Source organism: Octopus bimaculoides, chromosome 10 (genome assembly GCF_046866305.1).
Source record: "Octopus bimaculoides isolate indiv1 chromosome 10, ASM4686630v1, whole genome shotgun sequence".
Taxonomy (NCBI): Eukaryota; Metazoa; Mollusca; class Cephalopoda; order Octopoda; family Octopodidae; genus Octopus; species Octopus bimaculoides.
In genome coordinates, this window is record NC_142937.1 from 95249330 (window position 1) to 95275371 (window position 26042).

Genomic DNA, 26042 nt, shown 5'->3' on the forward strand with positions numbered 1-26042 from the left:
GAGAACGAGGAAAGAAAGTACCACTTAATTCAAGTATCAGTCCTAGCAGACGATAATATGCCATTGAAAGAAATAGAGAAATTGTCTAAACTTTTAGATGTGGAAATAGAGATGTGATGACTGTAAACAGAAATGATTCCTATAATAATGTGTGGTTTGGAACGTTTAAAAACATGCAACACATATAAACTAGCATTTTGAGCCACTGGTTAGATATTACGTAAAGTAATTTTGGTACAAAAGAAGATACAAAACCAAAATAAAACGCTGCATGTATCCAAGGGCCAGAGTGCCAATGTAAACGGGCAATAAAATACAGAATAATATGATAATAATGAAATCTACGGGTGGGGGGGGGGGGTAATAAGGTCCTCAATTTCTGGTTGAAACATTGACCAGTATCCATAGATATGTTAGCAGCAGCAGCATTCAGTAAAATTGTAGGCAGCCAGGATCAGCACCTAAATGGCTGCTGTGAGCACAGAACATTCATTTCGAAACCCCCTCCCCTCCGCACCCCCCCCCCCAAAAAAAGCAAATCTAAATACCAGAAACCTTTGCCACCTTAAAATCACATGTCTATGGTTTGCTTGTCAACAACATGTAAAGCCCTTACATCCATACTCCACGACAGGCGGCTCACTCACATGGACAGCGCTAACCAAATATGAACATTTCTTTTGGCCAAATTCCATGCCTATATCAGCTGAAAATGTTATTAATTCCAGTTGTTTTTTTGGCATTGTTAACACTTTTAGCATAAATCTTCAGGTCGTCTACAAAGAAATTATGAGTTCTATTGATATTTCTAGCGGTTGAAAATCCTAGCACGTAACCATTTGTTTTCTGCGGTAGGAACGATAATGGATTCATGTGTATGTATGTATGTATGTATGTATGTATCTCTCTCCCTCAGTCTCTTTCTCTCTCTCTCTCTCTCTCTCTCTCTCTCTCTCTCTCGCTCTATCTGTATATATAAATATACATACATATTTATATACATATATATGTATCTATATGTGTGCGTGTATATATATATATATTATATATATATATGTGTGTGTGTGTGTGTGTGTGTGTGTGTGTATAATATATGTATATAAAACATAAATGTGCAATAGAAAACCACCCAGAGGGCAGTGTATCTTCTGGTTTATCAATAGCTTCCGGAACTTGCATTTCTTCCTTCGGCATTATTACTCCTAACAACTGTAACAGTGCTACTACCACTACTACTACTATTACTACTACTACTACTACTACTACTACTACTACTACTACTACTACTACTACTACTACTACTTTCTTATCTCCTCTCTGCACTGCTCTGTTTCCCCTTTCGGCAACTCGTATATTCAGATTTTTCTAACATATTTTCATTTTAATCTGTTGTTGTTGTTGTTGTTGTCGTATATTCATTACTATTATCATTGTTGTTGTTGTTCTGATTATTGCTTCTCTTTTTTTATTTTTTGTCTTTACACATTTCAGCATTTAACCACAGATTGCTTTATCCTCCACACTCCCCCCTCTTACTTTGCTTTCAGTTCTTCGGCTTTTTCTATCTTTTTTAGCATGAATAAAACATGACAATGATGATGATGACGATGATGAATATCATCATCATCATCATCATCATCATCATCGTCGTCGTCGTCATCGGTTGTGCATATAAGAAGGAATGATGTGTATGTTAGTGCAGTGTATGTGTACAGAACAGTCATTTTCTAACACTTCGCCTTTCCGCTTTCGTCAGCATCTCCCTTTCCCGGCTTTCGTTTCTCATTCACACTCGCCCTCTGCTTCTCCTTTTCTTTCTTTCTTCTAATAAAGGTTTAAGGCCCGAAACATTAAGACACTCTCTTTGCCGACTGAAGAGTTAAACTTATAACATATTTATCAAAACTTGGTTCTTTCTGTCGTGTTATTCTTAATATCTGTTGTTTTACTACATATGTGTGTGTGTGTGTATATGTATATTTATCTATATGTTTGCATATCTGCATATGTATGTATGTATGTATGTATGTATGTATGTATGTATGTATGTATTTATGTATGTGTGTGTGTGTGTGTGTGTATATATATATATATATATATATATATATATATATATTATATTCTTCTAATATTTTTACTTGTTTTAGTCATTAGACTGTGGCCATACTGGAGTATAGCTTTGAAGGTTTGAGCCGCAAGCTGACCCCCAGTAATATTATCCTATCGTTATCTTTTATCCGACCCGCTGAGAAACGAACACCGTTTCCAAGCAGTGGGAAGCAAAGCCAAGCATACGCGTACGCGCGCGCACGCAGAGGTTTTTATTAAGTTTCTCTCACCAAGATTCCTTCCAGAGACATTGGTCTACCTTGGAGTATAGTGGGAGACAATAACCGAAGGTGCCGACCAAATGGATTGCAACAGAAACCACGTGGCTGTTAATCGAACTGCTAATTGCACAGCCATTTTGCGACTACACGCACGCACACACACACACACACACACACACACACACACAAACACACACACACACGCACACACACACACATACATACAGTCTTTCTTCTCTTTCGTTCTTTCTTTAGAAACAGGATGTCCCGAAGTGATGGGTATAGATATGTATGTATGTATGTATGTAAGTGTGAGTGTACGTGTGCGTGTGCGTGCGGACGTCTGTACGTTATAACGAAATAAAACTAAATGGGGGAACGAGAAAAAGAAAAGGCATCACACACACACACACACACAAACACACATACACACCTCCATGTGGCCGTACACACAGGTGGCGGGCCAGATAGAAAGGATTGACTGTAGGCTGTAATTTAGATGTCGGTGGTAGAATGACAATATGGTTGACGTAGGGGACAAAAGGTGTCAATGGTGCTACCCTACTTTTCAATTGTTAACAAAAGAATAACATCAAGTCTGTTAAAAGGTTTCTCATAGTTCATCGCTAGTTTCCCTCATCTAATGATGACGATAGCAACAACAACAACAACTACTACTACTACTACTACTACTACTACTACTACTACTGCTGCTGCAGCTGTTGCTGCTGCAGCAGCTGCAGCTGGTGGTGGTGGTGGTGGTGGTGGTGATGGTGGTGGTATACATTTCTTAATTAAATCTGTTATTTATAATGCACGTATGTATGTTTAAATACGTTCGTATAATATATATATATATTTGTATATATAATGAACGCATATATAAATCCATGTATATCCCACATAGATGCATGCACGTGTATAAAAATATATATTCATACATACACATGCTCATATTTCGTATAATCGTATACACACATAACTTATATGCATTACTCAGGCACAAGCATACACACGCGCATTCATATATATATATATATATATATATATATATATATATATATATATAGGTGTGTGTACGTGTGTGTGTACATATGTGCATATACGGATTATGCCTGATTGCGTGTGTGTTTGTATGTATATGTTTAGAATCACGTGTGTAGTTATGACAAGTGACATATTAACCTTACATGGCGTCCCTTTGATCATTTCATTAAATTGAAATATTATTGAACAAGCTATTTAGAAAGAGAGAACGCCATCCTCTCTCTCTCACTCCAGCTACGATCAAAGCAAGGGGACATAATGGCTGCAGTGTATGTATGTATGTATGGGTGAATGGATGGATGGAGAGATGGATATGTGTGCGCGCGTGTGTGAATATATATGTGTGTGTGTGTGTACAGATAGATAGATAGATACACACAAATACGCTTAAGCACACGTTCATATACACACACATGAACAAAAACATTAAAAAGATGCTGGAAAATAGACGCCCATGGCCAAAATTAACTATGGAGAGAAAATAAAGCCATAATTCTTAAATCAGATAAGAAAATGCAAAACTTAGCCAATGCAAAGCATCGACGTAAAAGCCGACAAAGAGAACTTTACAGAAACGCAAAGTGGAAGCTTATATGTCTTGTTAAGTATGAGATTAGAAAACACGTACAAATTGTATTAATCATAAGATTTGAAGAACTAAAGGATTAGGAGAGTGAAATAGCATTAACACAGCAGCGAACCGGTTTAGGAATATTAACAATAAAAATAGATGCAAATCCTGTGAATTCGATATTGTCGAATTCTACCCGAGTCCCTTCTCACGAGGATCTTGGAAATTGAGATAACAATTTGTAATATCAATAATAGCAATGACAGCATAACCAGAAACCAGAAAGTCTCCATGTTTCCACAAAGACTCTGATTGGATGAAAGACACAAAGGAGCCATTTGATATTATTATTTGCAGCTTCGAGAAAACAGAGCCCCGCACTCTTGTCGGAATATTCAACCTGGATAAGCTTCAAACTAGGTTTCGTATACCAGTCACAAGGTGATGAGGGTCAAGCTATTAATAACGACATTGAAGAACCTAATGCAAATAAAGACAAGAAATATCTGAGTAGTGCCTCAAAGAAGAAGAAGAAGAAGAAGAAGAAGAAGATGATCCTCCACCCCGTCCAAAAGGATCTCCCTTTACGCCCACGCACAAACAAAATACCCTGTGACCCACTTGACCTCTTGCCTATTTCACGAGTTATAAAAGTATTGAAAATATTTTTGGCTTCATTCACCAATGTTCTATTTGTTTATTTACTTATTTATTTTGTTTTTGATTTATTTAGTTCTTTTGTTCCAATTCCGATTCCCCCGCCGTTTTCTTTTCATGTTTCTCACGTCATCTGATAGCATAGTTACCATGCCAAATCGCCGTCTTGACAGTCTTTCTGCCAAAATACTGGAACTAGCAGATTCTGGAATGTTCTCTGATAAATATAAATAAACAAAAGCAAAGAAAAGACACATAAAACCAACAAAAAAAAAACAGTAGAAGAAAGCTGTATGCAGTTATGAAAGGAAGGCAAAATAGAGAATTATAAGAAAAGAGAGAAAGAGAGAGAGAGAGAGAGAGAAAGAGAGAGGGAGAGAGAAAGAGAGAAAGAGAGAAGGGGAGAAGGGGAGAGAAAGATGTTTTGGAGCAGTGAAAGTGGGAAAGAGAGAGAAAGAGAGTGAAATATAAGGAGAAAGCGAGAAAAACAAGGAGAGAAAGAGAATAAGTGGGAATGAGTGCATTTTGTCCGACGCACTGACACTGCCGCCAACTCGTTGCCTTTCAGTAATTTAATATTTTTCTCCACTCTCACCTTCTTCATGTTGTACTTGAAGCCGCCAATGAAGAATAACCAGGAATCCAAATTCTTGTCTTCAGTACTTTAAAGCAATACCCTCTTCGTCAGCGGAACCAATTTTATAGAAATATAAAATTTCCACAGCAAAGGAAGGTTGCGCGGTGGCGCTCACGGTGGGATCGGCATCATACAGCTGGATTTGTCTGATATGCGATTACTGCAATCTGACATGCGCAAAGGTCGATATCTTCATTTCCAGTGAATCTCAACGTAAAGAGTCAGAACAAATACCGTGAGGCATTTTGTCCGATGCTTTAACGATTCCGCCGATCGATTGCCCTTAAAAAAAAAACCCGTGAGCACGTCGAAGGATGAAGTTGACCTCGGCAGGATTTGAACTCAGAGAACCAGAACAAATACTGAAAATGATTCTTTCCGTAACAAACCTGCCAATTCAGTGTCTTTTGTTTGACATTTGGGTGAGTGAGTTAGCCAATAAAATAGATTATCAGTACTTCACTAGTAATATATTTTATCGACCCCGGAGGGATGAAACTCAATGCTGATCTCATTTGGATTTGAACCTGGATTGTAAAGAGCCGGAACAGCACATTCCACAGAATTTTGCTCGATAAAGGTCGTTACACGTCTCATTTATTCCTCACCTGTTATATTCCTTACCTGTTGAGAGTAACGAGACGTCAGGCTGTACTGCATGGTTCTATGAAAGAATAAGCAACCAAAAAGCTTGCATCACCACCTGTATAGCTTGACATTTCGTGTAAACTTCATCAATTCTCAAAGAACTTCCGACATATTTCCATTCACTTTACTCTACATACCATTTTCGCCATGTTTAAGTACTCTCTCTTTCTCTCTTTTCTCCCCTTTCTCTCTCACATATACACACTCTCCCCCCTATTATTTCTCCTGATATGTCTATCTATCTATCTATCTATCTATCTATCTATCTATCTATCTATCTATCCATATATCCATATATCTATCTATCTATCTATCTATCTATCTATCTATCTATCTATCTATCTATCTATCTATCTATCTATCTATGCATACATACATAGGAGTCTATTCTGAAGGTATCATTTATAAACACTTGTTATATATTGTGGAAAAGCTAACGTATATATGATATACTCACGCTGATATATTTTTTAGTATAAGCATGATGGATCCTCCGTCGGTTTCGAACATGAGCATTCAGTTGTTGTCTGAGTAAGTGGCTGAGTATTTTGTAGCACACCCTGTAAGGTAATTCTCAAGTCGAATCAGTGTGGCACAATATGTGACGAGGCTGAAATCTTTGCATTACAAATAAAATTCGTATGACGGACTTCAAAAACGCTTCCGTCCACTCATTTGGGTCGAACGCAGGAATACGAAAAAAGGAGATTTCCCCCAGTATTATAAAGTAGTTGGATCAGACTTCGGATTTTATGATTGCGAAGTGGAATATTAACAGTTCCTTATTTTGGTACAAGGCCAACACTTTTGAAAGGAATGGGTTAGTCGATTACATCGACCGCAGTTTAGGTGTAGAACCATTTCTCAGAAGCTTTACGAGGCACATTTTGAAGCATGCGTTACTCGAAGATGAGATTGACAGCTGCTTGTACCCACGGGGATCCTGCAGTAATCGCACGATTCCGTAATAGGCTTAACGTTCCATCAAGGTCCAAAATTCAGCAGATTTTTGTTTGATTCACTCCAGTGACAACTCAGAGGAAGTATTTGGCTTTTACTGTCTTTTCCGAATGGAGGCAATTGGCTCTGTTGAATTATAATTACACAAATAATTATCTGGGTAACTATTTCTTGCGTAATTATGACATCTGGAATCATAATGTCCAGCAGAAGTGTTGCTGTTACGATTGTTCTTACCGCTTTTAAACATTACAAAATATTCATTACTTTTCAGATGTTGCAGAACTAATTTACCGTTCTTTGTAAGAACGTTTGAGATGCGTTTATATCAGAATTCATTGCCATCACATCTCCGAAGAGATCGGGCGAGAAATTCAAGGTCGACATTAGTGTTGTTTTGGTCATATTTTCGTTTGGGCTAGATATATAAAATATACATACATATATACATGTAAATAGAGAGAAAACAAAGACTGACAATAGTCAGACAATGAACATTCATGTATAAATATATAGATATTTATATTTTAACAGAGCAGACTAACACAGAATACAAAGACACAAGAAATTAAGGGGAGGAGGTAAGATATTACAGGTTCAACAGCTGTTTCTTGGGGGTCGGAATTACGTCATAATGTTGGCAGATATAGTTCACAAAAAGTTAAGGACATGCAACCAGTAGTGGAAGTATATAGACATTAGGTAAATCTGATCTTCGTTTTCACGATGGAGAGATAGGCATCCATCCTCCCGGCCGTCCCTCTGTCTGTCTGTCTGTAAATAGTTTTAATATTGGTTTCAAATATTGGCACTAGGCTAGCAATTTGGGGAGAGGGGGTTAAGTCGATTACATCGACTCCAGTTCTCAACTGGTACTTATATTGTCGATTCCAAAATGATGATTGGCAAAGTTGACACATGAACTAATTAGATGTGTAGTAAATTTACAATAATCTAGGATACTTGTAACTATTTCTCCTAAAAGAGTGTCAAAATTTCTAGAATGTACCTCGTGTGTGCGTGTGTACGCACACATATAGATTTACACATTCGCACATTTATACTTATCCTGATCGAGTTAAAAATAAATCAAAGAAATGAATCCCATAAAAGCCCATAGATAAAAAAAGAAAAGATTACACGTATAAAATGTCACTAAGCAGAAACAGCTACAGGATAATGAAATTTTCCATAGTTTGTAGTGAAACTGTCTGTATTTTGAAGAAATTAATACAACCGTCAAATCAGACAAGAGGATAATAATTGATTGACAGCGGTTGCAGGAATCTCTTCGAAGATTCAGAGTAACGTAAATGAAGAGAATTAGAAAGTTCAAGAGTAAATATACAACCAATATGAAAAATTTATTCTTCCTCGTAGTCAAATCGAAGTGAAACCAGTTGCGGCATTAATATTTATACAAAGGCAAAGAAAAGAGGACCAGAAATATATTATTACTGCACACATATCTATAAATATCTGTAAATATTAGAAACATTCACGTGTTCGATAAACTAATCTATACTATCGATATTTTTAGAAAGAAAAGATAAATTAGAAGAAAAAAATATAAAATTACAGAGATTGAAGATGGGTCATACAAAACCTCTGAAGCTGTTCCTAAATAAACTGCTTAAGAAAACCGATGATGCACAAAACTTTTCCAGGTTAAAAACAACGTAAGCCTAGAACAGTAAAGTATAAAATGCACGAAAACAAACAGGTCCAAGCAAAATAGTAATACAGAATCTGCCGTAGAAATAAGGTAAAAATTAATAAATACATGCATATGAGAAATGTAATATTATGTAAGATATAAAAGTAGAAAATGGCTAAGCAGGTTGTAAGTACAAGAATACGATGTGTGCATCTGAAAGTATATGTCAGTTTAAGTTATATATTATAAACACAATGTAATAAACGTAGAAACAAGAAAAAACTGATAATAAATTACATAATATTCATTTCAAAATTAAAACAGAATTTCAATTGTTTGCGTGTATGTGTCAGTTTGTGACATATGTATATTTGTATGTATGTATGTATGTATGTATGTATGTATGTATGTATGTATGTATGTATGTACTTTTCTATTTATGGTTATTTAAAATCCTTCTTCTGAAGAAGGAGCTCGTTTCTAACAAAGATACGGAGTTCCATCGTTGGAATGTAGCTAAAACAATGTAGCATTTTAAACTAGAGATATGTGTATGAATGTAGAGTACGTTCACACACACACGCGTGCACACATACACACTCGAATGCACGCATACACACACCCTTGTTTGACATCAGATTCTGAAGCCGGGCTGGAACGAAACCCCTGATTTCTCTGATTAGAATAACGAAAATAAATCCATTTTTGGTCTCCAGTTACAAATCGACGCCCAAAACGGGTATCTCGAGGATTTGCCAACAACTGGTTTGCAAGTGTTCACACGTCGTTGAGCCTGGTTACTGGTCAGTTTATGAGGAGCCTCTCGACAGCATCTGTTCACAAGTTTAAGCTTATGGAGTAGTCAATTGATGGCGTTTTGTGACGGACCAACTTCTGCCGGTTGTTCAACCATTTCAAGCAAGACCTCAGCTTCCACAGCAGAGGATCTCCCTGACCTTGGCTTCTCTTCGAGGTTGGCGTCACCTTCCTTGAAACGACTGTTACGCATTATTTGACAGTTTCTGGGTCTTCCACATCATAAATTTCTTTTGGTGCTGCCCTTAAACTCACTCATTTTTCCCCTACGAGTAGCACAAAATGGCTCTAATTTCATTTTTTTCACCACTCATTATGAAAATAAAGCATAAACAATTAATGCTTATCTGTTACTAGCAGTATAGCCCGGCGCTGCTCGGGATTAAGCTAGGATTATTAAGTGATCAAGTGCTTTATTTCAAACCAAAATAAGTAACATGGACATCAGATTTGAGCGAAATCCGTTGAAATTGGTTTGGCTGAAAATGGTTTGCTGGCAATTTGATTGGGAAAACCCATAAGGAATCAGTTTATTGGTTATTTCTACTCATTGACTGTTTCTTTTAAAGTTGCATTAGAGATCTGCATAGGAGAAGGTTGATCTGAAGGTTTGCATTGGGGATCTGGATTGGAGTAACTTAGGAAAACTTACCAACAGTCTTAACCAAAAAATAAGGGGCCTGTCCCTTCTAGGTTAACTGTAACCCTAACCCTAAACACTAACCCTGACCCTAAAACTGTAACCCTAACACCAACCCTAATGAACGATTTAAAATAAATAAATGATTTAAAATAAATATTTTTTTGTTAGACGCTTGACAACACTCTGTATCTCCCCTTTTCACAAACACACTCTTTCTTTCTTTCTTTCTTTCTCTCTCCTTCACGTGCCTAAGCACAGATTTGACTTCGCCATGGCAACAAACTTCAAAATTGGTAAAAGTTTACAGCTATACGTGGGTGCCTCTGAGAGAAAGATTTGACGAAAATGCAGGGTCATAACGAATCTCCTTCTAAAATTGGAGCGACATGCGTGCTAACTTGTGGACATGCATAAAGTACATTCACGTACACACATATCTTCTCTTGTATATATACGGATATATTTTAATTGTTGTGTGAGAAAGTATATATAATCTCATTATCGAATATAATAATGTCTTTTAAAAACCTCTTAATACTTCCTGACCTACATTTTCATTCCTAATACACTTTCTGCCTCCCTCTTCCACTTTTTGGTTCCTGTTTTTCTTTTTTCCTTAGACGCTTGGCAAACACTCTGTATCTTTCTTTCTTTCTTTCTCCTTCACGTGCGTACGGCACAGATTCGACTTTTCGCCATGGCAACCAAACTTCAAAACCTTTCCATTCCTATTACACTTTCTGCCTCCCTCTTCCATTTTCCATTTTTTTTGTTCTTAGACGCTTGGCAAACTCTGTCTTGGTCAGAGAAATTTTTTGTCCTCAGACGCTTTCTCTCTCTCTCTCTCTCTCCCCTTCACGTGCGTACGGCACCGATTTGACTTTTCGCCATAGCAACAAACTTCAAAGTGTGTGTGCTGAAGACATTTTCCTCAGACGCTTTGTCTCCCTCTTCCACTTTTCCATTTTTTCCCCCCTTAGACGCTTGGCAAACACTCTGTATATCTCCCCTTGTCACAAACACACTCTTTCTTTCTTTCTCTCTCTCTCTCTCTCTCCTTCACGTGCGTAGGCACAGATTTGACTTTTCGCCTTGGCAACCAAACTTCAAAATTGGTAAAAGTTTACAGCTATACGTGGGTGCCTCTGAGAGAAAAAATTGACGAAAATGCAGGGTCATGACGAATCCCCTTCTAAAATTGGAGCGACATGCGTGCTAACTTGTGGACATGCATAAAATACATTCACGTACACACACACACACACACACACATCGCCACTTTTATAGATATGATATATGAAAATAAAGACTAAACAGTTCAGCAGATTGTGTTAAATTAATGAATTAAGATGGCGATACAAGTTGCCAAAAATCCTCAATGAAAATTCAAAGGAAAACTTGTAACTCAACTTGGTATCTTTCCCACAAATGTCGACCTGCAATAGTTTAATCAGAACACCAACAACACCAAAGTCAGCAGACTCAGAGTGTTTGCAAGGGCCATGAGCTCTGCCTCTTCCTATAGACTCAACAGATAAAATCATTAATTAAACATTTAATTAATTATGCGGTATATATCCTTTATTGGATAATCTGAGATTTGATGTTGGTATGCCTACATCGTTGAATAAATGTCAAGAAATATATTCCCGTGGTCAGAAAAATACGGGATTGTTGTAACTAATTTCGTTCCCCAACACCCATATCTGCCGCCGCCGCCGCACGCGCACACATTTTACCCTTTATTTGTTCGAGTTATTGCATTGCGGGTGGGACGAATCGATCCCGGTACTTATATTTTTATCTGGTACTTATTCTATTGTCGAACCGCCAAATTATGAGGACGTAAACAAACCAACTACGTTTATCAATGAGAGGGAGGACAGTAATGCCACACACATATACAAAGGGCTTCACACAGATTCTGTCCCCTAAATTCACTCATAGAGCATTGGTCGGTTCGGGGTTATTGTAGGGGACACATGCCCAAAGTGCCGCGCAGTGGCTGCAAAGCGAGCTTCATAAACCACACAACAAAAACGGAAAGAGAAACATTTGTAATTGTTGTAATGGTTCTGTGTCCATGGTGAGAGTTCTTATTTGGAGCGAATCAAGAAGGAAAAAAATTGCAGGTTGCCAGACATTTCAGAGAGGAAGGGTGAAAAAAGACACAGCAGATTTCTCAACCAATGAAATTGGAGCGTTGTAAGGGGAGGAGAAGGAGGACAGTGAGAAGGCGAATGGAAGCAGAGTGTGTGATACATAACGATAGAGATAAGACGTCGTGAATGTAGAAGAAAGGGAAAAAGAAAATGTTTAAAAAGACACTGCGGTGATGAAACAACGAAAGCAGAATGGTAGTGGGTTTGAAGATGAGATAAAGTAAAAGAGTGATTAGTGGAAATAAATATATTATTGAAGTGTAGGGTGTTTCACTGGTAACGCGTACAAATTAAACGTGGAAGTAAGGGTACGTGTGATTGAAGGAACAGCCGGAGTAAAGAAATAGTCTGTTAGTATTAGAACGTCAGTGTGGAGTTGATAAAAGAGAAAGCGAGAGAAAGTGGGGGGAGAGTATGTGTGTGTGTCTGTGTGTGTGTGTGTGTGCGTTCGTGAAAACTGATTGTGGAGCTGTTTCATTCATTGATGTAGTAAAGCGGCAAGCCTCCCAAAGCCATTGAGCTGTTTGCTGTCTATTGTACGTAGATATACACATAATACACTCGCGTGCGAACGCGTGTGCGTACACCACCACACACACACACACACACACACACACACACACACACACACACACACACACACACACACACACACACACACACACACACACACACACACACACACACACACACACACATGTTGTGTGTAAAATTTAGACGTTGGCTCACATAACTACTTTAATTTCGCTTTCTGAGCGTGCACTGATAAACGTGGAGACGTATACACATATATAAACATGCAGACAAACATACAAGTGTCTATTACACATTAATAAACGCTCGCACACGTACCTGTCGTATATGACACACCACTATCTTCTACGCTGTTCTCCAGTCATTCAGATAAACAAAACAACCAACAACAAACAAACACTTTCTAAACAAACAAGTTGGGTTCCGGAAAAAAAAAACATTTACGGCGACGTCGTAATAATAAACAATCTCGCAGACAGCTACCATGACCGAAGTGTGGACTAAGTTGTTTAATAGTTCATAGTTCAAAGTCCATAAGAAAGATACTTTCGTTGAACGTCTGATGACAAAAACGGACGTTTATCTATAAAAAAAAAAAAAATAAATAAATAGAAATACAAGCGACAGACACTCTTAGTCTAACGGTCGAGGTAAACGGACTTACATTACTGCTGTTCAGGCACAGGACAACTATGGTAAGTTTGTTGTTGTTGTTGTTCATCTTTTTATTCTCCCATTCTCTTCGTATTTCTCCTCATCAATATCTTTTCGGCAGAATCGTGTGTCGGGTCTTGCGATATTCCTCATCCCCGGTTCTTTACGGTTCTAATTGCAAATTCCATCGAGGGGTCAATTTTTGGTTTTCATCCTTTCAGGACGAGTCCTGAGCAATCCGATGCAATCCATTACCCGTCAAAGAAACAAAAGAAAATGAAAAAAAAAAACAAAAAAAAACATTCTTTCGGTATTGGTTTACTGGGTGTCAGTCTCGAAAACGAGCGACCATATAAAGGCTCCTTTGTTTTGTTGTTGTTTAGAACCAGGTCATCTTATATCCATCCTTGACCATCTCTCTTATTCAGGCAATGTATCTAAAACTACATTTTCTAATGTGTCCGTTTTAAAACATACTGCAGTGTGTGATTTGAAAAAATGACTGCCATTTCTCGCATACCGAACGACCGCCTATAGGCCTCCTCTAGAGGACTCGTATCTTCCTTTGTGTTTATGTAAGGGTGTTGGTATAGGATAACGTCCCCGCTATGGTTGTTGGAGTAATATTGAACATTAGAGACGTCCCTGATGCTGCTACTGTTGTAATTGTCCTTAAAAACGTTCTTATTTTTACCATGTTGTGTTGCTCCTAATTTACTCCTGGTCAAGGATACCAATGAACAATGGCGTTCCAGCCATGACCATATGGTTCTTTTTTTTTGTTTTTGAATACTGTCTATCTAAGACTACGTTGTCAAATGTATTCTAGCCCTTTTTAAAGACCGTAGAATGAAAATGGAGGGATATTTGGATGCTAATTCTAGAAAGTCGACTGACCAGGTGGATGGTCCTCTTATCGACTAGGGTTTTTATTTTATTTCATAGGACAATGGGGTTGGGGTGAACGATATGTTAGCACGGTAGAATTACATTTCAAACAGGGTGGCAGTTTGGTGGTATCATTAGAGCAGCAAACAAAATGCCGTGTTGTATATCTTGCTCTTTATATTCCGAGTTCAAAACGTGCCGAAGTCAGCTTTTCTACTCATCCTTCCATATTCGATGATAAAGTACCAATCAAGTGGTCGGGGTCGATGCAATCAACTCCCAATCGGTGTCAACATGAATTAGGCTTGGATGGTAGAGTAAAACCCGCAACCCCCGTCCAACCGTGATGCTCCGACGATCGATGAAGTCACGCACCGGTGGCGGTTCCCTGTCGTTGCCGTCAGTATTACCTCACACCTTTTATTACTGACAATATAACAGACACAATCTAATCGTTAACTCCCTGCTCATTCTCCATCCTCTCTCTCACTATATGCATACACCTGTCTGTCTGTCTCTCTCCCTCTCCTTTTCTCTCTCTCTCTCTCTCTCTCTCTCTCTCCAGTGGACTCTAAAGAAGTGGACTGAAAAGTAGTCCTGAAACCCTGTCCACTTCGACTTTCCTACTCTCTTATTGCTCCAGTCATTTCATTAAAAAAAAAAAGCCATTAACGACACTTGGTTGATTCAATTAGCAAAACCATTAAATATATTTGTGGCCTTCTTCTAACGTTTCTGTTGTTGTTGTGCACCTTTAGTCAACTCAGATCGAATAGATTTACGATATGTAATGGATTGATTTGATGACAGCATGAAATCCTTCACCCCTACGAGCAGACCTGGTTGCAGCCTTATTATGCACATTCTGTTATGCATTGTTTTTGACCGTTTAGAGTGCAGTGAGCCAGTCTGGGCATGTTGCAGTTACCCTGCTACAAGCATCAACTCTTTCTCTTACAAAACACGTTTATTGTTTTCTAAAATTTACCTTTGATCTTCGTGTATAATATATGATGTCCTCTCTATAAAAATATTCCCCTTCCTATCCCCCCCCCACACTGCAATGATTATATAAGGCCTCTGTCGTTCAAGGTCGACACTGTATCTACATATGCAGGCCTGGGCAATATTTTTGAGGAAGACTGACTGTTGTCCATTACATGCAAGTCTCCATTCTTCGTACCATTGATATTTATTGAAGGGAAAATCTTCCGACTTGGTCTGATACAACTTAGCACCAGAATCGTTAGATACTGCAACGCATCTCGCTCGGCCATCTAACAGGTGCGTCGACCCACAGCCTTGGATTGCGACAGAACTAAAAGGAATTTAAGTTTAGAGGGATTTGAATTTAGAACGCAGAGAATCGGAACAATTACCCCGTGGCATTCGAACGAACACTGTCGCCGATTTAATGGTAAAGCTTATGTCAGAAGGAAAAATAAGCAAAACCCTGACGCAAAAAACTATGTAAAAGCTATCCATTGCGCAATAATCCACAAATGCATAAGATTTGAAATATGTTTGGAAAATGTCCGAGATATATAGAGCCTACCTTAGTAATCCACTTGAAGACCATGTTACTGAACTTTTCTCTACAATCTCGTCCAGGGACGAATTGCAAGAACATAAATAAAACGCCTGTAGGGACGCATATGTGTTGTGAGAAACCTACTCATCGCTTGTTTTACTAATTCATTGTTATGTAACTTAAATTAATTTACTGTTTGGACTCTACGACTTAAATCAGTGTTTTTTGTCCACCCGGATTCTTGGAGAATTTCGTCAGCGGATAGTTTTAAATTTCAATATGGGTAAAATTTTACCTTTGGAAGAGTAACACCTTCTTCTTGTCTTAGTTTGTTTCTAATGGTGAGACACAACAGAAACAGATGGACTCGGTCGGAGCGCGCAGTAGTTGTCATTCTGTACTTCTCTCCTCACAGATGTTTTTTGCAATGAAACTATTGTTATTTAGCTATTGATCGATCGTGGTTGAGCAGACGATTGATGAGAGACCTTCTAACTGCGACCATCTCACCTTTTATTCGGGAAAGCGTGTTTCCAGGACTATATTCCCCTTGATGCCTCCTGATACTATTCCCAAGTATCCAGTAATAATTGGCACTATCTTCATCTTTTTCATTTCCCACAACCAGGCTATTTCATACTTAAGAGAGTTGTATTTATTTTTTGCCTTCCAACTTGACTATTCGTGGGTCAAAGGGGCATGTAACATCAACTATAGAGCGCATGTGGTGCACCTTGTCCACCACCACTAGGTCCGTTCTGTTATGCTCTAGTACCTAATCTGTTTGGATTGGGAAATCCCAGGGAATTTTGCTAGTCTCCGACTCTGTCACTCTTTGCCGTTTGTTCTCATACCACGTCTTGCCTCTCTCTACCCCCCACTTTTCGCACAGTTTCCAATGGAGCACTTTCGCTACCTGGTCGTGTCGCCACAACTTGTGGTGGCTTTGGGCAAGTCTAGGGCATTCGTTCGTGCTATGGGCAATGGTTTCATCCACTTCATTGCAGATGTGGCACAGCAGAGACTCTTCCTCAGTCCTCAGGTTGACCCTCCTCCAGCTCATGACCAAGGCTTAGTCTTGCCAGTATAATGTTCTCGGTCTCTTTTTTTAGGGTTCCTTTCTTCAGCCAATCCCACCTAGGTTTTCCAGCAACTTCTGTTGTGGCTTCATTGAACTGATTGTGTAGTCCCTTATTGTGTAATTCTTCTTCGTGTCCTTTTTGTACTTCTTCCTTTGTTTTTTCCGTTTTTTTTCTCTCTGCTTTCAATACTCCCTCTTTCTTAACTGATTCTAGCAAGATTTCCTTACTCTGGGAGGAGAAGCAAAGTCAGAAAGTTGAACTGGAAGGTAGAACGCTACTATAACTGAAATTACTATTTATAGACACAGATATAAAAAAAAAATGACAGATAAAAAAAATATTATGATAAAATTCTTTGAAAAAGCAGACTAAAATTCGTCCTTCCATCAAGTCTGCTTTTTTAAGAGTTCTTTTTTAAATATAGTTAATAATTATTAATCTAAGGAAATTCCTTTCCGAATATATATTTATATCTGTCCATCTTTCTGTTCGTCTGTAAATGACTGCTTCGCTAGTGAGGTGTAATAAAGCCTAAACATGTCCAGAGTTGTCACCCCGTTCTGGCAACGCTCAAAGTTTTCCCCTCTCCTCTTCATTCCTTATTCTCAAGTTTAACTTGAGACTCCAGTGCATCGTCTTATTTCAAATTCTTTGTTTTTCCGTCATCCACTGTGTTCTTTGTATTGTATTCAGTGTTTACACCTCGGTACGGGTATAGTTTTGATTAATTACTGAAGTTTTCTTGTTCGCCACATTAGCTGTATTAACGCTTGCTTCAGTATACATCTCAAGAGATTTCCCTTTATATTGATCCATGTATATTTATATAGCCTCACTGTCCCCAGAGAAAGTCACTCTAACTGTTCTACTTTGCTCCGCTAAGTTCAGTCTTTCACAAACAACAGAGGAACACTTGTCTTGCCGTGAGATTCTCATCAAATCTTTGTTGCAATTTCCAAGTTTGACGTTCCTTTAAAAAAACCTGTCGAAAAGCACAAAGATTTAGCACCCATGAGATATAATGTACTTCTTTCTTTCTTTCTTTCTTTCTTTCTTTCTTTCTTTCTTTCTTTCTTTCTTTCTTTCTTTCTTTGTCGTATGTCAATCCACATGTATTATATGTCTGCATGTTTATGTGTGTGTGTGCTTGTGTGTGTGTGTGTGTGTGTACCTTTCTATTTCTTCGTATATTGTCTTCCGCTCACTCCCTGTTCATCACTCTTTTTTCTTCTTTCTCCCTTTCACTCTATTATTGAAAATAAACGAATTAATGAATTACAAAAGGCGAAATTCTGTAAGTGGTAGGCATGGGTTATAAAAAGGGGGGCTCAGCCACTAAATCAGCCCCTTGAATTTTGAGAAACTTCTCCCTCTGCGATGTTCTGGTTTGTAGAATCTCTTTTGGAAGCCCTGGTCGTTGTTAAAATGAAACCCTTTCGCGTGCGCGTTAGTGAGGATGTGTGTGTGTGTGAGAGAGAGAGAGGGGGTAAGGAGGGAGAGGGAAGGTGAGAGAGAGGGAGGGGAGGAAGAGTGTATGTGTGTGTGTGTGTGTGTGTGTGTGTGAGTGTGTGATTGTGTGTGTGTGTGACAGAATATATGTGCGCCTGTGTGTAAGTGAGTGTTTGTGTGTGCGTGTATGTGTGTGTGCGTGTGAGTGTAAGTGTGTGGTGTGTGTGTGTGTGTGTGTGTGTGTAACACAGCAAGTCATCTAATAACCATCTAAAGCGTGAGAACAACCTTCGGATCTTTTTTAAAACGGGGGCCACATTTTTCATTAACGAAACACTTTGAAACTTGGAACACTGGTAGAATGTGTCATATAAAACATCTTTTTCTCTTAGTCTTCTTAAAAAAAAAAGAAATCCATAAGTTATTCCATGTTAAAGTTGTCGTATTTCTGTAATTTCAACCAATCACTGACGTCCATTCAGCCGATATACATTAAGTGCCGACTACATAAAGAAACGATTCTGAAACAATTAACCCTAACCCTAACCCTAACCCTAAGGTTAGGGTTAGGGTTAGGGTTAAAGCAAATTTAAAATGAAAAAAGCAAATAAAACGAAGGTATGGAGATTAAATACGCTTTACATCGCTTAATCAGCCAAAGGAGTAAATATAAACAACTGAATACTTGTCAGTGATTGGTTGAAATTATCGAAATAAGACAATTTTTTACATGAAATAAATTCGAATACAAAAATATTTTTCTGTTCTATAACACAAAATAGATAAGTATACGAAGTTTGAAAGTCTTTCCGTACCAAAAACACTACGTAAAACATTAATGAAAAATGTGGCCCCCGTTTTAAAATAGATCCCAACCTTCTGTACTCGGTTATTATAGTGTTTATATTATTATTATTATTATTATTATTATTATTATTATTATTATTATTAGTATTATTATATACGAACAAGAACGACACAAAACGACACGCCTATGAATAAAATCAGCCGTTCCACATTGTGTTTTGTCTCACAATAATAATTATAATAACAGGACAGGCTTAAATGGAATCAGTGAGTTGTGTTATTACGACTGTATTACTTACTATGATAATAATAATAACATTGTATTGATAGCAATACATTCATAATAATAAAACCAGCACACAACTCATTCATGTGCGTATTAATCATAGGCACATGAATTCGAACAACCTTTCATAATCAGTGAGTCAACGAAAGATGTTTGTATTAAAATTATAATAATTGTTAAGAGAATTTGTCTGTTTGTAATTTATTTTATTGTTGTTTGCGAAATGTATCCTCATAAATGAAGACGAAGAAGGAAATAAAGATAGAATGAAGGAGAGGATTCAGTGAAATCAAAATTAATTTCAAGGGCAACAAACTGTTGCAGCTTTCGACCAAGTAATCTCTTGCTGTTTATTTAGCGTTGACGAAATTACAGCACAGATTTTCTATAACAACAGAAGTCAACCAGCTTTCATTAATGAAGGGACACCTTCAATTACTATGCAAGGAAACCGAGGGGCTCTGTTATGTCAGATCATCCCTGATATTATTCTGTAATATTTTAACCCGGTGGGGGGAGGGTGTACGAAATCGAAGACAAACTGTTATAGGACAACATATAAATATTCATATTATTCGTTACACAATAGACTGACTTTTTGTGGGACAGTTTTTTTTGTTTCGTTTTTAGTAAGTGGGGAAGTGGGTTCAAGTTCGGCCGTATACACTTTTCTTTTGTAATGAAAGTAAGATGGCGTGCAGCATATTATGAATTGTCGAAGACTACAAACGTAAGTCGTAGCACAGCAACAGAATAATACAAAAGATTGTTTATGTCTTCGATTTTGTTCTTCAGTGAAGATTGCTTACTCCTTAACATAAAGATAAAAATAATAACAACTTTCAAGGTAGAAGAGGTGACAGGTATAATAATGGTTCCTGATTTAGGCACAAGGTCTGCAATTGTGGGAAGAGGAGCTTAATTCCGTCGTTAATTACTCTGAGCACCTAAGGAAGTATGTTATACTGGGTGTCACTAATCAGTGGAGAGCATGTACTCAGGAGACACTTAGTACCTCGTGTTACTCTCAACTCGCATTTCAGCAAATTTACTGAAGGACAGCAGCTCCTTCTCTATTTAAAACTTGAAAATGTCGATGACGGTGTCATCGAAAGTGAAAGTAGCAGTCTTTAATCTTTTCATTCGCACCCACAGCATAACCTCTTTCGTCATCGCCACCATGTTGAGGAGAACTGTATATTCTTCCCGATCCAAAGAAGGCAGGGAAGGGGCAGTTTACACGATAGACTCGGCTGAGCACCGGCTCCATGTTATACATGACAACAGCTGTTCGACAAAGCTCCACATAAGAATTTGTGCAGATACTGAACCAGCATGTGCAGAATGGCTTCAATGTTCTACGTGCATCTCTGTTAGGCCCGGTTGATGCTACTTCTGTGCCTTTAGAGTTTATCTCGAGATTGCAATGCACTCAGCACTGCTACGCCAGGGATTTCTGGCTATTATGTAGAGTTCTTGGGTGGAAAGTCTTCCAGAAGAGATCAGTCAGTTGATTCTCATTGACGTCTAGAATTTCCCAGAGAACTTTTGTCGCTTTCCCCACCACTGGTCCACCATAGAATGCTAAGTGATAGTAAAATATCAATAAAATATTTCATTCTTAACAATGTTCATGAGTCGACACATACGAAAGCGGATTACTTACCATGTTTTTGGCTGTATTCATTATTCAATGTGTAATCATGTCGATTGCAGACGACGCAATGACCTGATAAAATAAGCGAAAGAAAAACAAATGAGAAGGAAAATATTATCTTATTAAGAAATAGCATTATGGCGATGTTTTCTTTCCATTAAAAAAAAAAAAAATTAATTGTTACATTGATCATCATATTTGGTTTTGATTTTTGCAGAATAGAAGTATAATGGAAATTTAAGACAAAAAGAGGAGAGAAAAAATAAAAATGAAATTTATTAACAAAAAATATGACGTATTAAATCTCCGGTAGAAATGGCTGGCTCAGTTGGTGGCCACTAAGTGGTGGGGTAGGTTGAAGATTAGGAAGGCGGCGGACTTTTAGAACTGTCTTTAACAATTTTGAGATGCTGAAAGAGATGCGTTAAATTACATAGTCAAGCAGCACAACAACTAATGTGCAATGTGTTTATATTATATATATATATATATATATATATATATATATATATATATATATATATATATATATATATATATATATATATATATATATATATATATATATATGATTTTAAAAATCTTTTACTGGTTCCAGCCGATAGATTATGGCGAAGGCTAGGTTACAACCATATGGACACTTGGAATAAAATTAGGAGATACGCACGCACACACACACACACACACACACACACACACACACACACACACACACACACACATACACACACACACATATTTATCACCAGTGCAGCTAGCAGCGCTGGCGAGCTGGCAGAATCGTTAGCACGCCGGGCGAAATGCTGAGCGGTATTTCGTCTGTCTTTACGTTCTGAGTTCAAATTCCGCTGAGGTCGACTTTGCCTTTCATCCTTTCGGGGTCGATTAAATAAGTACCAGTTACGCACTGGGGTCGATATAATCGACTTAATCCCTTTGTCTGTCCTTGTTTGTCCCCTCTATTTTTCGCCTCCTGTGGGCAATAAAGAAAAAAAAAATCTTTTACTGATTCCAACTAATAGACTGTGGTCAAGTTTCGAATAAAACTGGTGTATCTATCTATCTATCTATATATATATATATATATATATATATATATATATATATATATATATATATATATATATATATATATATATATATGTAGTCAGCGCTAATATCTAACTGGTTTTACATTTCGTCTATCTTCGTCAGAGCTCGTTTAGCGTTGCTACCGTCAAGCCAAGTTTCGTAGACAATACTTCTTATCTTTGTGATAAGTAAGGTAATTTACATCACGATATTTTCATACACGAACACAGCATGGGAACTGAAAAAGTCAGTATACCGAATAATTAAACTGTGAAAAAGAAAAGCACACACTTACGCAGACACGTTAACGTCATGTACGATATATGATATGATGTGTTATGTATGCATGTGTAGGTCCCTAACATTTCTAACCCTCACACATACACATCAAGTTAGGTTATATCTCTCTCCCTCCCTGTATATGTGTGCGTGAGTGTGTTTTACTTACTAAATCTAAAGGAAGGGGCACAGCCCATGACCTTTGCAGGCCCCCTAACACTGATGGCATTGATGTAGTTAATGTTCCGTTTAAACTGTTGCAGGTTAACAACTGCAGAAGACATGAGCAGGGGGGAAATGTGTGTTTATATATATATATATATATATATATATATATATATATATATATATATATATAATATATATATATATATATATATATATATATATATATATATATATATATATATATATATAAGATGAGAAAATAGAGAGGTAATTGATAAATTATTATTTATTAATTAAAAAAATGACAAACATCCCTAACAGCTGTTTCAATATTTTCATTGATAAGAGAAAAGATAGAAGAGGGAGATAGGATACGTCCAGTCCTTAGGAGAGTCCTGAAAGAAAAGAAAGATGATCACGTGAGCAAAAGAAAGATGGACAATGGTCGTATGTATGTATGCGTGTTTGTGTATGTATGTGTGTGTCGTATGTGTGTGTATGTGTGTATGTATATATGTATGTATGTGTGTGTATGTATGTATGCGTGTGTGTGTATGTACGTATGTATGCATGTGTGTGTGTATGTGTGTATGCATGTGTATGTTTTTTCCTCTTTTTTATTTAGAGCCATTTTGATGGCCCCTCTGCTTAGTAGCAAGGTTATGAAGGAATGCGTTTTGTTTTGTCCCTTATCCTTTAACTGTGAAGGTGTTGCGGATTCTTATTGCCCCACCGATCGTCATTATTCGTAGCGTGTGAAGTTAGGAGTGGCATTCTCTTCTCCAAACTCAACTTCAGCCGTGATTTGCTCCAGGCGGATTGCTACATATCCTGTTATATACATACATGCATACATACATATACATGCATGCATGTATATGTATGTATATATATATGTATTTTGTGTGTTTGTGTACGCATAAACAGTGTGTGTGTATGTGTGTATGTACGTACGTATGTATATATGTGTGTGTGTGTGTGTAACTTTTGTATTTGTTGAGGTATCATTAACTGGATCGATAGTATTTAAATTTACTTATCGACTTCAGTGATTCAAAGTTACCCCGGTTACATTTGAACTTATAAAGAGTAACGCTAATTACATCAGCTTAACCAGCCATCTCCAGTTGTATTGTGTCTAAAGACAATTTTCATATATATACACACACACACACACACACACACACACACACACACACACACACACACACACACACACACACACACACACACACACATATATATATATATATATATATATATATAGGCATACATGTATGTATGTACATATGTATGTATATATATATATGTATGGCGACATTTTTTTCTGTTATGCTTTATTAAATAAAAAAAGAACAAGTTCCACTCTTTGAAGTGTATTCATAGTGGGAAACGTGCATTCATGTGTGTGTGTGTGTGTGTGTGTGTGTGTGTGTGTGTGTGTGTGTGTGTACGTGCGTGTTTTATTGAGAAGCAAAAGCGATAACGAGACTGATATTTAATTCTACGACTCTTTTGTGGTTCTAGATATATTTGAAGTAAAATGGCTGGCGTAAAATATCAGACTCGTTAATAAGATTTGTGTTAAATGAAACTTGCTTCAACCAATAGCTACAACTTCAGATATATTTATCCAGAGACACGTGTCGGTGTATGTTTTGTTGTTATTTTAATAAGTTAACCAAGGCAGCAGTGCATATGAAGATTGCAGGTCTTCCGAGACTGATACGATGGTGATGCTTATTTCTAGATCAGTAAACCTATGATCGAAAGCGTTCATCCCACCTATTTAGATATATGTAGGTTTATATAATTTAGTATCCCACTATCTGACACATTAAGACGATAAGGATGTGGTTTCAATTAGATTTAGCTACTGTTTCTAACACCTCGAGCGACTACGTAGAGGCTTTTCTCTTGTGGCTAATGCTCAGATTGGACAGTTAGAGGCCGGTGTCTGCAAATAGCGTATTAAATCTTAAGCGATGCTGGTGAAATGTTAAACAAAACAGGTAAAGTGATGCAAATAAACAGAAGCAGAAGATAAGTTGTTCAATGTTTCTCTATTTTAGGAATATCAAATATATAAAGGGAACAATCCAAAAGTTCGGGGAAAGTACACCAGAATGACCGCAGTGAATATGCCTTGTAGCATTAGTCACACAACACAACAGAAAATAACCGAATATTTCTTAGTGGAAACAATAAAGCATATGAAATGGCTTCACAGTGGCCGTCTCCATACGTAATCCAAAACACTTTTGGAGAAGCAACATGTGTGCGCATGTGCGTGCATGATATATATATATATATATATATATATATATATATGAATTAGAAATGGAAACCAAAACAATAAATTGAACAATTAAATGATTTAATCATTAAATGATAAATTCAATTCAATTTTATTATTTTATACAAACAAATGACACATCTCATAAATTACAGCTGTTTCAACACCATTAATAGAAACAAGTATGTATGCATGTATACGATGTTCCCACTTAATTTGATGGTTTTTACGTCTCTTTTTGCTGGGAACAATTTGATGTATTGGTGAACAGTCAACGGCATTGGAGAGAATAAAAATTGAAGTTGTAATTGAGAAAGAAATTAGCTGACATGTGTCATGATGAGTCTCTTGGCGGACCGATTCACGATGCAGTACATACTACACGCACATTAAATACAAAGATAAATACTGCATTCTCCTCTATAAAACTATATACTTATATGTATTATATATATGTGGTAAATGGATACACATACATGTACACACATTGCTAGTTTATTCCTGTTTAAAAATAGTGACAGCTTTATTAATTACACAGAATGTTGCATCCGTTGAAAACGAATGATGAAACCATTAATATATTTCTTAACTAGAGACTTCCAACTTTTTATTCAACAAAAATGATTTGTCTTTGATCTAAACCAAAAGAGCGAGATCAATAATTCGTAAATGTGAACGTGCATATCGGCCGTCGAAAGCGATGTGTCACAGTGTTAGAAAGCACATAGACGATTGTGCCGTCGAGCATGATAAATTTTTCTTATTTGTAATATATTTTACTTGTCCATTGATCCAGTTATAAACATTTAATTAAAAATTATGAGACGATATTTACAAAAAAAAAAAAAAAAAGCGAAACAAAAGACAATGGTTTCAAATTTTGCCACAAGGGTAGCAATTTTGGGGAGGGGTTAAATCGATTACATCGACCCCAGTGTTTAACTGGTACTAATATTATTGACCCCGAAAGGACGAAAGGTAAAGTCGATCTCGGTGGAATTTGAACTCAGAACGTAGCGACGAGCGAAATGATGCTAAGCATTTCGTCCAGCGCGCTAACGATTCTGCCAGCTCGGAGATATTGGAAATGGATAAATTGATGGAGAAAGAAATGACAAAAAAATTTAAGGCGGAGTACTTGCGCAGACTGAGACTGATCCTGCAGTCGAAATTAAATTGACGGAATAAGATTGAAGTTATCAACACCTGGGC

At 37.3% G+C, this 26042-nt stretch overlaps 1 protein-coding gene across 1 annotated transcript in view; it reads left to right on the plus strand.

Annotated features, from left to right (window-relative positions):
• The first annotated feature begins 12232 nt into the window (after nucleotides 1-12232).
• The window catches only part of LOC106874030 (uncharacterized), a 46347-nt gene continuing 32537 nt past the window's right edge, over nucleotides 12233-26042 (plus strand). The window contains exon 1 of the mRNA XM_014921590.3: nucleotides 12233-13357. Within this exon, the coding sequence (XP_014777076.1) occupies nucleotides 13355-13357 (3 nt within the window). The 5' untranslated portion in view covers nucleotides 12233-13354. The remainder of the gene's footprint in view (nucleotides 13358-26042) is intronic.